The sequence below is a fragment of the Mustelus asterias genome, chromosome 18 (assembly GCF_964213995.1).
Source record: "Mustelus asterias chromosome 18, sMusAst1.hap1.1, whole genome shotgun sequence".
Lineage (NCBI taxonomy): Eukaryota > Metazoa > Chordata > Chondrichthyes > Carcharhiniformes > Triakidae > Mustelus > Mustelus asterias.
In genome coordinates, this window is record NC_135818.1 from 57,543,389 (window position 1) to 57,557,510 (window position 14,122).

General features: G+C 38.6%; 1 protein-coding gene across 15 annotated transcripts in view; it reads right to left on the bottom strand.

Moving 5' to 3' along the window:
• mark3a (MAP/microtubule affinity-regulating kinase 3a) overlaps positions 1-14,122 on the bottom strand; it is a 157,782-nt gene that overhangs the window by 66,290 nt on the left and 77,370 nt on the right. For all 15 annotated transcript variants that reach the window (XM_078234048.1, XM_078234052.1, XM_078234049.1 and 12 more), the window contains one exon: positions 7,806-7,854. In XM_078234048.1, the coding sequence (XP_078090174.1) occupies positions 7,806-7,854 (49 nt within the window). The remainder of the gene's footprint in view (positions 1-7,805; positions 7,855-14,122) is intronic.

Consider the following 14,122-nt stretch of genomic DNA (forward strand, 5'->3'; position numbering starts at 1 on the left):
CCTTAAAATTCTGTGGTACCTTTTGACATTCAAAATTAGTTTGATCAGATTATATAATTGCCAGTCCTGACAGTTAAAAAAAAATTAGTCTGTAAACCATCAGGGGTGACATTGAGAGAGAGAGAAGAAAGAGTATAAGGGATAAAGGAAGACAGAGCGTAGGAGGAGAAAGCCTATATTAAGCAAGTGAAAAAACAAGGTGACTAGATGATTTATAATCCATTATGGTTAACCATCCCCCTCCAGGTCACACACAGAATTATTGTTGGCAATTAGAATAAATATGGTTAAGATCCAAGAAATTCATGCTGGACAGTTTGCTTCGAAGTAATTTAAATTAAGATAGCATTGCATCAGCCACCAACTTTTGCTGAGATAATAAAACTAGACAGGTGTCTGAAAAATACCAGCCACCATGGGACAGGAAACTAAAATGCCTTTGTGAATTAAAAATATAGCTGACAATATATTGGGATGGTTTCACTTCACCTGTTGATGGTTTAAGTGGGCCACATGCGTAACAAAAGCTGGCTTGAATGTGAACCACATGAATCAAAATATGCCCTGACGAAAAGTCATCCAGACTCGAAACATTAGCTCTGTTCTCTCTTCACAGATGCTGTCAAACCTGTTGAAATTTTCCAGCATTTTCTGTTTTCAGATCCCAGCATCTGCAGTAATTTGCTTTTATCTTAATGTATAAAGCTCGTTATTGCTATCCACAGATCACAAGCATCATTCAGGATTGAAGGCAGCACGGTGGCACAGTTAGCGCTGCTGCCTCACAGCATCAGGGACCCAGGTTCAATTCCGGCTTTGGACGACTGTGTGGAGTTTGCACGTTCTTCTCATGTCTGCGTGGGTTTCCTTCGGGTGCTCCGGTTTTCTCCCACAGTCCAAAGATGTGCAGGTTAGGTTGACTGGCCATGCTAAATTGCCCCTTAGTGTCCAAGACATATAGATTAGGGGAATTAGCGGGATAAATATGTGGGGTTATGGGGATCGGGCCTGGGTAAGATGCGCTGTTGGAGAGTCAGTGCAGATACAATAGATCGAATTGCCTCCTTCTACACTGTAGGGATTCTATGATATAGGATAACAAATAAAAACAGTAGAAAAGATTGAAGACAAATGGGAAACGGCATCAACAAAGCCCCAAATTTGTTTCTCAACTCATGAAAGCAGGAGCATCGATATTTGAGCACCACATTACAACAATTATGTCATACTAAGCTATCATGTCATAAGCATATGGAAAATGTAGTGTTACTCAACAAAATGATTTTAAATTAGAGATGTGAGGTTCAGATACACGGCTACATTACCTAAAATTGACTTTTAAAGTTGTAATCTAAATTACTTACATTGTATATAGAATTTATTCTGGATTATAGATCATAAAATAACACCTGCACCTGGTATTCAAAATTATAATTCCTTAGTCAGCCTACATCCTCTTCACCATTACCACTCAGTTTGCTGGCGCTTCTTGTAAACATTCACATGCCTTGTAAACACTAATTATAGACTGGCAAGTGTATGAACAAGACAAACACAGATAAAAAACACAAACAACTTTAACTTAAGCTTAAAAGATAAAAGCAAAATACTTTAATTTAAGATTTGGTTCATTTGTGATGGAACTCTGTTTCTCAATGTAGAAAATGCATCCAGAATATTATTTTGCTTCAGCGAATATACTAAATTTGATGTCTTGTAGAAATATCATATGGCAAGAAAGGTGGTAATATTTATAAGTAATAAAAATGTTTTTCTGAATAACATATTGGGGATATCTGGGAAAAAAAGAAGCAACAGTTACATTTCAAAATGGTTGTGGTGAAAATGTTATTTTCTTTAAAAGAGCTCGGACAAAAGGAAAAATATCAATTAATATGGTCATGAAGTGTACGGATTTAATTGCTAATTTAAGTTTGGTGCCTACATAACTGTGGACATTTCTGTTCTAGTCTCATTCTCCCTGAACCTTGCAAAAATATCAAACATGCTTTCGAGCTAGAAGTTCTGCAGATAAGGAAAACATGTGATCTAAATTACCAGCAGGCTCATGAAGTATATTGGGCAAATGTGTCTGAAGTAAAAAAAGATTTGTAAGTGAACTGAAAGTATATTCTGTCAAAATTGTGCTTTCTTTTAACCTTAAATTCAGAAAAGTATCCCTTAATACCCAAGTGTCACTTCATGTTTCAAACCATCCTGCTGAGATAAACCTTATTTGAAAAAAGGATTCATCACAAATCTAGAGTTGTTGCCTTTCTTGAAAAACACAGAATATCTACATCCAAATTAACACCATGGTCAACAAGACCACTTCAAAGAAGTCTCATCCAGACACGTATTCAGAATTCTGATGAAAGTCATCAATCTGAAACATTAAATCTGTTTCGCTCTCTGCAGATGCAGCTTGACCTCCTGAGTATTTCCAGCATTTTCTATTTTTATTGCAGAACCTTCTCCTTATAACCTGCTCCCATGACTCTTGAATTCTTATGACAAACGCCTTCTTGCCCCACCTCCCAAAAATTCTGATCCCTCTTTCCCAGTGCATTAAAAATAATAAGAAAATATATTTTAAAACAAGAAATTGCCTCATTTTGTTTTGATTTTAATGCAAATATTGAATTATGACTCCAAACCTAATTTTAAATTAAACACAGGATGCTAGATGAATACCAATTGATGCTATGTACATTTACTTTCACAAATTAACCATTTATACTTCAACAACACTTGTGTTTATACAGTGCCTTGAGCATTGCCAGTTCCACAGTGAGTGAATTACAGCAACAAAGGCATCTGATCAACCTGGACAATGCTAATTGATCAAATGTGTAAATGGTTATGCTTCAGTTTGGAGGGAATGAGTGCTTATTTACAAGACTGCCCCTTAGTGTAGAGCACAAAAGAATTATCTGATGAAGGTCTATAATTATAACGCTTAACACGATTATTACATTTTACATGACTCCAGAGACTGGAATCAGTTTGTGTCAGCACAAAAGTTCACAATCACATTTGCACTGACAGCTGCATTTAAAACAGGATATCAATCCCTGTTTGGGTCAAAGCATTGTGCTGAAACAGAAGATGGATGCCATGAATGAATTTTATGTGCAAGATATAATGCTTCTGCAAAATGTAGGATGAAAAAAAGTGATTAAATGTGCTTTTGCCACAATATTGAATTTCCAGACTTTAAAAACAATTCTGAACCATTTATGATACTTTTTGTTATACAGTTAACTTAAGTTGGGATTTCTGGAAATTTTAAGAACCAATATACCCCATGATTTATGATAGATTTCCCGTAAGATTCAGCACCATCTGCATCTATATTGCAACACCAATGTACCTAACCTTGAAAGAGTTCTCTTCGATATTTGTTAAACAATATAACTGATACTTAAATTGCCAGCAGAGGCCAGATAGATTGCAAAAGCAAAGTGAGTCAGGATACCAATCCTATTTTAATTTGTGAAAATGTTTTGATTATTAGAAATATAGTTAAGAAAGCCCACCTACCCATCTATTTTCTCAGAAGACTACGGAAATTTGGCATATCTGTTACGAATCTCACCAAACGTTTTACAGATGCACCATAGAAAGCATCCTTTCCAGATGTATCACACCTTGGTATGGCTCCTGCTTTGACCAAGATCACAAGAAACTCCAAAGGGTTGTGAACGTAGCCCAGTCTATCATACAAACCACCCTACCATCCATCGACTCCGTCTACACTTCTCACTGCCTCGGTAATGCAGCCAGCATAATCAAGGATCCCATGCACCCTCGACATATTTTATTTCACCTTCTTCCATCAGGAAAAAGATACAAAAGTCTGAGGTCACGTACCAACTGACTCAAGAACAGTTTCTTCCCTGCTGCCATCAGAATTTTCAATAGACCGACCATATATTAAGCTGATCTTTCTCTACACCCTAGCTATGGCTGATTCCAGAGATGAGGGGTCTGTTGTATGGAGAGAGATTGAACAGTTTAGGCCGATACTCTCTGGAATTTAGAAGAATGAGGGGGGATCAAATCGAGGTATATAAGATGATAAAAGGTATGGATAAAGTGGACGTGGAGCAGATGCTTCCTCTTGTGGGGCATTCTAGGACGAGAGGTCATAGTCTTAGGATAAGGGGTAGCAAATTTAAAAGAGGAGAAACTACTGCTCCCAAAGGGTTGTGAATCTGTGGAATTCGCTACCCCAAAGTGCGGTGGATGCTGGGACAGTGAGTAAATTTGAGGAGTTAGACAGATTTTTAATTGGTAATGGGTTGAAGGGTTATGGGAGAAGGCAGGAAAATGGGGATGAGGAGCATATCAGCCAAGATCGAATGGTGGAGCAGACTCGATGGGCCAAATGACTTAATTTTGCTCCTATAACTTTTGAACTTATGGCTGTAACACTATGTTTTGCACCCTCTCCTTTCCTCCTCCCCTTCGTACTCTATGAATGGCTTGTTTTGTCTGTATAGCGGGCAAGAAACAATACTTTTCACTGTATCCCAATACATGTGACAATAATAAATCAAATCAAAATTTGATACAGTTACTTGAAAAAATGTTACAATTCAGGTGACTTTCCCCAATACTCTACTCAATATCACAATGAAAGTTAGTCCTCAGAGACAAGTAGATGTGAAGAATATGGGATAACTGACACAAGAGTGCATGTTTATCCTTGATTTCAATGGTATGCACTGGAAAGGGAATGGCAGTCCACTGTTCCTCCTGATTTCCCAAAAAGATGGTAAAACACCACAGAGTAGGTTGAGGCAAGAGAAAGATCATTAAATTGGTTCTTTGGGATGAGAGGGCTGTCTTATAATGAGAGGCTGAGAAAACTGAAACTATAATAACACCCACGAGGTCGATGGGGAATCACTGATTGATCTCCCTGTCGGGCTCGTTGAGTATGAGCTCCCCTGGTAACAGACAGTGGCCTGCCCAGCTGGAACTCATTACCTGAGTAGTGGTTTTATTTTCCTGCAATAAATTATGTTCTTTTTCAGTTAGGCTTCTTGAGTCATTGCACAAACTATCTGGAGTTTCAGAGAATCAGAGGTGAACTCATTGAAACATCAAGATTCTGAAGGGCCTTCAATTAGTAGACACAGATGTTGTTTCCTCCGGCTGGGGATTTAATGCTTGCACCATTCTCAATACAGTTAAATAGAGTGAACTGACCTCAAACACAAAGTACCTCTCAAGCAACCTCCTACACATGAAAAGACAAAAACGACCTACCACATAGGCTAGTGTTTTGCTCTCAGAGACCTCTAATAGATCAGCCATTACACAGCTTTCAAAATTGGTTATCTTCATTACCTGGGCACGTGATGCATAGGAGAGCAGTAAGATTCTTTTTTCATTTTGAGCCAGACTATGCAAAGACAGAAATACATTTATACTGGGCCTTTCATAACCTCAGGGCATCCCAAATACTTTACAGTCAATGTGGCATTTGTGCCCCTGCTGTTGTAATGTATGATTTGACAGCCACTTTGCACACAGTAAGCTCCTACAAACAGCAATGTGATAATGACCAGGTAATCTGTTTGAGGGATGTCGATTGAGGGATTGGTCAAGGCCTACTCTCCTGATCTTCCAAATAGTGCCATGAGGACTTTTATGTCTGTCTGAGAGAGCAGATGGGGCCTCTGTTAATGTCTTAGCCAAAGAAAAGCACCTCCAACAGCACAGTACTACATGGCAGCACCAGCTTAGATTTCTGCACTCTGTAGTGGGACTCAGACCACCTGAATCAGAGGCAAATGTACTACCCATTGAGCCACAATTGACACAGTCTACTGAAATTTATGTTTGCATACCAAAAAATCTTAACATTAATCACATGTGCCTCCTTCCTTTTGTACAATTAGTACAGTCCAGCCATTAAGGAATTTCTGCTGCACTTTATAATGTGATGTGTGCCTACAATTCCACTCGTATAAGACAAAAAAAAACAAAGTAAATTTCAGGGTGCAGCTGCCATAGACAACATATTAAAATGTTTAATGCCATGGCCTGGTTACAAGTCCACATATAAAAAACAAATTCTTGTAACTTGTAACTGGATGAATTCCATTCGGTCACATTCTGTCCCCATCTCCTATTTTATTTCCTCTCTTAAAGCAATGCAACAGGCAGGCATAAGTTTCCACAGGCACCTTCTAAGTGTACACTTAGACTGTGTTGGTAAATCATTCAACTACTGAGAGATTGCAAGATTGCCAAGTCATGGTGACCGAAACTTTGGGTCACTAAATTTTAGAGAATATTTCAAATGTGGAGGGACGAAGAGAGACAGAGGGAATAAAGGAAGGAGCTCCAAAAATTAAGATCAAAGCAGCTGAAGCCCCTATTAACATTGGTGAATTAGAGGGGAGCGGTGAATGTACTGAAGGCCAGAATCAGTGAACTGAACGGTGCAGGAAGAGATACAAGGTTGGTGTAGGTTATAGACATTAGGTCAGATCTTGCCGGAGCAGGGTGTACTCCATTAGTTATGACTTATTTCTTCACCCTTCAGTTCAAAATTAATTTTCAATGTAGCTTGCTGAAAGTGCGAGCTGGTAGTGGCTCAGCGAGGACAACTGCGTGCCTAGAACTACAGCCAATGGCAAGATCAACAGTATTCCTGTAATCTTCTAGAGTTATGGATTGAGAAAATCCAAGAAAGGTGAATTAGTCAAATCAGGCACAAAAAGGGAAACAGAGGAAGACAGGGAGAGATAAAAAAGGAAAAGAAAGATTAGATTAAGATAGAGAAGAAAAAGATAAAAAGGAAAATAATAGCATTTAATATTTGACACTTTAAAAAATGTCTAAGATTAATTTACCACCTGAATGAATGAGACACAACCATTTAAATTCTTCAAATCTTAGGCTAAGGAAACGGATCGGCTCTGCAATATCACGTCATTAAAAAGATATTTACATTGTTTGAGTTGACTTTCTGTGGCAGGTTTTATATGCAATTAAGTGCAAATCCAGCAAATTTTAAAAATAACGGGGAGGCCAAGGTCAAGGTCAAGGCACCAGTTGTGCAAAGCAAATGGTGCATAAAACTGAAAATTTCAGACCTTGCAACGCACGGCATATTGCTCAATCCCATGAATTTGTTGGCTGATTTACATATTAACAATGGAATGTGTGATTATTACTTATTTTTCCAGAAGAGCCAGCCCATGATGGTGTGGAGAGGCTCAAAGGTGACAAGAGTTTTAAATTCAATATCTGTAGGTCAGGAAGCCAGTGCAGATTACTAAAGCTGAGGTGGATGGGTGAGTGGGATTTAATGAAGCATCAGATATGGGTCACTGAGTTTTGAACATGTCGATGTTAATGGATGCAGGATGGCTTGCTCATCAAATTATATTTTAGGAAAACTTTAAAGAAAGAAGAGTTTCTATTGATTACAGTACTAATAAGAGCACATGTACATCAGGGACACTGTACAAATGGTTAATGTCCTGAGTTTAATGTGCAAATCTCTTTCTGGGTTTGTTCAAGAACGATAATAGCTGAAACCATAAATCTTTGTTGAACAGTTATAGTCCTACCAAGAATTCTATTTCAAACATAGGACGGAACATATTAGCCTATCATAGCTATATCAAAGCATACTAGCCCATTAGAGTTAGAGCAGATCAGCTCAACTGATTTGAGACAAAGTAGGTTTGCCTATCACTTTAAATAAGAACGTTTCAATGGGAGAAAACTGTTTTGTGCTCAATTTAGTTCCCAAAATTATGGGGAAAAAAATGACTTACCTATATTCGGATGGTTCAAACATTTCATTATCCTTACTTCCCTGAAAAGCTGCAAGAAAAAAGAAACCGTGTTTAGAAGAGAATATTTTATTAATGAGCTGAGTCCTTAATATTTCATTTTACAACTTGTAACACAATACAGAATGATGCATTGTTGCAGCTTTAGTGCCACAGTCAGTTCAATTTTGCTATTCACCCCTCCAACTCACATGAACATCCCTCTCTCCCTCATGTATCTCTTCCCCAAACCTAAATAGCTCCCAAAAGAAAAGTAAGATGCTTCTAAAACCTTCATTACTGCCACGTGAACCTGTTCTGTCGAGGTATAGGAAGGCAGATTGGGATAACTTTTCTGCACCACTGCACCAAATTATACAATCACTAAAGAAGCAAACAAAAATCCTCAGAATATAGTTGAATGAAATTTGTATTTATTCATAGGATGATTGTGATGTTAGTATACAAACTTTCATTTCTTGTAGTTCTACTCAAGTTGAACTATAAGAACTTTCAGTAAACATAATTTCTCCCAAGGCACAATGTAAACCAAAATTAGTTCATGGATGTATATTTTAAGCATCCTAGTGCAATGTAGTGACTACACATGCACTTACAGTCAAGAGTTAATTTTTTTTGGTAGCAATGTACAATGTTGCAATGTTCTGCCATTTCTTATGAAGGTCACTCAACAAGTCAAGTTACCCTGGAGCACATTTCATCTCAACAAAATGTACATCTCTTAGGCCACTAATCCAAGGCATTTGTCAAAAGGTTATTAATTATATTCAAAGCTGTGGCGATTCAAGGTAAAACATAGGAATGCAGAAGAAATTGGCTGAAGTATAGAAAATGCTAAGTACTAATTAAAGGAATTATGTCAGGTAGGAGGAAGCATTGAGTGGTGTCCCCCATTCACTTGTGGTGCGACTATAATTTTGATTTCCATACGTGTCTTGGATTCAGAAACGCAATGCAAAGAGGTTACATTTTCAGTTGGTATCAACTGGGAAGGGCAGTGATTCAGGGAAGACATATTAGAAATGACAAAATAAGTTCGATAATAGGTAAGTGAGCAAAATAATTGAACATAAAATTTAATGCAAATACTTGTTCTAAATTCAAAGCTGCCACAATTATAACCAGTAACAATTTTTTTTTTGCCAGTGGGCTACTTTGTGGAACTCCAACAGCAGAACAGCAGAAATGCAGATGGAACATTCCTAGATCTACAGATATTTTTGTAGTCTGTACATGTATTGCACCTGCAGAATGCATCTAAAGTAAAACAACATATAAATTCCTGCTATAAGGATTTTCTGCCATGGGAGGGAGCTCTACAATTTATATAGCAGGGAGAACCCCAGGGATGCAGTACTCTAGAACCAGGGACTTCAGTTCTACGATTCATACAATCTTAAAGTCCATCAGCCAGGAATATTTGTGTCAGCTCTTTGAAATGGCTGTCCAATTTTGTCCCAAAACCTGACTTTTTCCCCACAAAAACCTTAGAAATTAGTCTTCTTCAAATACACATCCAATTACCTAGAATTTTTTCATGGAATCTGCTTCCACCACTTTTTCAAGTGGTGTGTTCCAGAATACAAAATGCTTCCGTGTGGAATAAATATCTAATTTTCCATTCAATTCTTTTGCCCAATTATTTTCAACCTATGATGTTTGGTTATTGATCCACTTGTCTGAGGAAACAATTTGTTCTTGCTGGCTTGGTCAAAGTTCGTCATAATTTTTGATACCTTGATTTGTATCTTTTCCACTCCAAGGAGAATAAGCCCAGCTTCATCAATCTCTTCAAATAACCGGATTTCCTTATCCCTGGGATTATCCTGGTAAACATCCTTTGCATTTTTTTTCAAGACTTTCTAATGCTTGTATTCAATCCTCTATTTATAAAGCCAAATAAATATTCAATACACATTCCTGACCATCTTATCAATTTTCCTTGCTACTTCCAACAATTTGTGATTTATGTGCCCCAGGGACCCTGCATTTCCCTCGAAAGAGCACTATTTAGATTATTCTACATGTCCAAGCTGTTTCTCAAAAGTGCAGCACTTCATACTTACCTGTATTAAACTGTATCAAGTTTGCCCATTTTCACCAGTCTAGGTCCTCCTCAAAGCTGCTACCATTCTCCCCATTATTTACTAAAGTGCTAACTTTTCTATCAACCAGAAACTTCAAAATTAGTTATAACAAGAAAACACATCCTAATATAAATCCCTGGAAGACTCCATTGCATATTTCTCTTCGTTCAGAGAAATATCGCCCATCCATTGACTCTGTCTACGCTTCCCGCTGCCTCAGCAAAGCAGCCAGCAGAATTAAGGACCCCACGCACCCTGGACATTCTCTCTTCCACCTTCTTCCTTCGGGAAAAAGATACAAAAGTCTGAGGTCACGTACCAACCGACTCAAGAACAGCTTCTTCCTTGCTGCTGTCAGACTTTTGAATGGACTTACCTTGCATTAAGTTGATCGCTCTCTACGCCCTAGCTATGACTGTAACACTACATTCTGCACTCTCTCATTTCCTTCTCTATGAACGATATGTTTTCTCTGTAGCACGTAAGAAACAATACTTTTCACTGTATGATAATACATGTGACAATAATAAATCAAATATTACTATTTGTTGCCTTCTATCCCTTAGCCAAGTATGCACCCCACAAGTTGCCAGCATTTCTTTATTGCCACATGCCTCTATTTTACAAGTACATTTGTTCTGCGGTACTTTTTCAAATATGTTCAGAACACCTAGTGCATCCGGTTACACTTTGAATCTACACTGATTGAAATTGCTATGGAATTTAGGACCTGCTCTGGAGTTTTTTCTCGCCATTTCTTTTTTCTCTACCTTACCTTCCTTTGTTTCCCCATTAAGAGTGGGAAAATTTGAACCAATACCTGGTTTTGAATGGTGCATGATAACAGGAATATTTTGCTCTCTATTGGATAAAAGCTCCTTAAACCCTCATGCATTTCATGCCTTGCACTGTTTGCCTTAAGCATGAATGTGCACCTGGATCACAGTTCTTTATTCAATTCTCTTTACAGAAGGTTGGAGTCCGGTTTAGCTGGCAAGTGTGAAAAATATGAAATGCATGTGGAAATCAAGGGGAATTAGAAGACCGATATCACTCAACACAATTTGTAATTAGAATAGCAGGTCAAATAATATACACATAAATGTGTGTGTATTACAAATAATGGAAGTAATTGAAAATACCAAGTGTCTACACCTGAAATCTTATCATGATTTTTCAGGTGCTGCAGAGTTGGATATGTCTAGTTTTCCGGTATCACAGCTTTAACTTAACCCTTGCTGTTTCTAGAAGAAAAGCCAGACAAAATAGCTGGGCTTTAAGTAGCAGTTAAAATGACTTTTCAAAACTAAACTCCCAGTTTCGCACTGTTTTATACATATTTTTATGTAGTGATTGAGGTTGCAGTGTTTCCAAACCCTAGATTCTTTTGCTGCTGAATTTAGTTGAAATCTGTCTTGTTATATCAATGTTTGGAGCTCAGAGTACAATCAAACACACCCTAATTAAATAATCGATACCCTGTATTATCAAGTCATGTACAATATATACTCACAAGTACATGTACACTCAAGTACACTTCCAATTATTTGCAGAAAGTTTGAAAGAAAATTGGAGCCACTAAGAGATTTGGACACTTAATTTTTTAAAAATTTACTCCATTCTTAAAAGTTGCAAAGCCAATGCGCAGAGTGGACCGGGCAAGCCCGAACATATCTCCTTGCTTGCTCCAAAAACCAAATTCAAAATGAATCCAATTCATGGTCCCCACAAGAGAGACAAACAGGATCCAAGCTGACAAAAAAGGTATTGCACCCCATCTTGGGCTTGATCCAATTATCTTGATTATCATTCTCAAATGATCATTATCTTGTAAATTGAGTTTGTGTCTATATATGCCCTGTTTGTGAACACAACTCCCACTCACCTGATGAAGGGGCAGTGCTCCGAAAGCTTGTGGCTTGTGCTACCAAATAAACCTGTTGGACTTTAACCTGGTGTTGTGAGACTTCTTACTGTGCTTGATCCAAAAGGCCATGGCATACTATCGACTTTGAAACTAGTCAATTAGTCTAGTTGGAATGACAGGATACATCAAAACAATTCAGTTGACGTGAGGGAGGAAACGGGAATGTTCAACCCAACTCCTCAAATCTAAGCCCAACAACAATGAATTTTGATTTAAAGATGAGCAATTGATTTCTGTTCCAACATAATGCCAGGCTGCTTAAGATTTTCTAGCTAAACACAACTTTGAATCAGTGAGTCAATGAAGTAAGTTGAATAGAATAAAAGGCAATTAATACTATTCAGCGCTCCCAACCTCCAATTTTTAAATGGTAAAATAATGTGCCAAAGTATAAACATTGAAACATTAGATCACAGCTCAAAATATTTCAATCTTTAGCGTCTTGAGCGTGTACATGTCAGTCACTGCAATTCTTAATTTAGAATTTTTTGTAAGTTTTGGCAATCAATTTATTTTTTGAAGTTGGGCAATGAAGTCAATGCTTTAATTTGATAGGAATTTTTTTATAATGTTAAGATACTAAAAGCACATTTGAACATTGAGGTTTTTGGGTGAGATTTTCCAGCCTCCCAGCCGTGTGGTTCCGGCAGAGGAATGTGGCGTGTTGTTCGCTAGCAGCAGGATTCTCTGGTCCTGTTGCTGTCTATGGGATTTCCCACTGATGTCACCCTACGCCACTGTGAAACCCGCGGGCAGGAGTGCGCCGCTAGTGGGACCAGAGAATCCCACTGGCGAGAACGACCCGAGAATTCCGGTATCTTTTATTGAGTCAAATCAGTTTGTTGTACATTACTAAAACAGATCAAACAGAGCTATTCAATGGTTTTACTTAAATATTAATATAAGATCATAGATAATGAAGGCAGGAGTAGGCCATTCAGCCCCTTGAGCCTGCTCCACCATTCAATAAGATCATGACTTATCTGATCTTGGCCTCAACTCTACTTTCCTGCCTGTTCCCCATAGCCCTCAAGTCCCTCATTCTTCAAGAATCTGTTTTGGCCTTGAATACATTGTGACCCAGTTGCCACAGCTTCCTTAGCAGAGAATTCTAAAGATTTATGACATAAGAGGAGAAATTGCTCCTTATCTATGTCTTAAATGGGCAACCCTATATTCTGAAACTGTGCCCCCTTGAACTAGATTCTCCAATGAGGGAAAACATCCACTCCGTCAAGTCGCCTCAGAGTCTTAGATGTTCAAGAAGATCACCTCTCATTCTTCTAAACTCCAATGAGTATAGGTGCAACATTGTTTAACTTATCTTAATAAGACAACCCCTTCATTCCAGCAAACTATTGAACTTCCTCTGAACTGCCTCCACTGCATGTATATCCCTCCTTAAATAAGACCAATTGTGTTTGCAATACTCTTAGATGTGATTTCACCAACATCCTGTGCAGTTGCAGCAAGACTTCCCCATTTTATACTCCATCATGCTTGCAATAAAGGTCAGCATTCCATTTGCCTTCCTAATTCCCTGATGATTTTAAATTTATTTACAGGACGTGGGCATCACTGGCTAGGCCAACATTTGTTGCCCATTGCTAACAGCCCTTGTGGTGGTGAGCTGCCCTCTTCAACCTCTACAGTCCCTTGTGGTGTAGGTACACCCACAGTGCTGTTAGGGAGGGAATTCTAGGATTTTGCAACAGTGAAGGAAAAGCAATTTATTTCTAAGTCAGGGTAGTGAGTGACTTGGAGGGAACTTCCAGTTGCTGGTGTTCCCGTGTCTGTTGCCCTTGTTGTTCTACGTGGGATTTGTTATGGGTATGGGGGTGCTGTTAAGGAGCCTTGCCGAGTTCCTGCAGTGCATCTTGTAGATGGTACACACAGCTGCCACTGTTTGTCGGTGGAAGAGGGAGTGAATGCTTGTGGAAGGAGTACAAATCAAGCAGGCTGTTTTGTCCTAGATGGTGTTGAGCTTCTTGAGTGCTGTTGGACCCGCACTCATCCAGGCAAGCAGAGAACATTCCATCACACTTCTGACTTGTGCCTTGTAGATGGTGGACAGGCTTTGGGGAGTCAGGAAGTGAGTTACGTGCCACAGTTATATGGCTAGTCCAGTTCAGTTTCTGGTCAATGGTAACCCCCAGAATGTTGACAGTGGGAATTCAGTGATGATAATGCCATTGAATGCCATGGGGCGATGGTTAGATTCTCCTCGTTGAGGCTGGTCAATGCGTGGTACTTGGTGGCACAAATGTTACTTTATGTACTTGCAT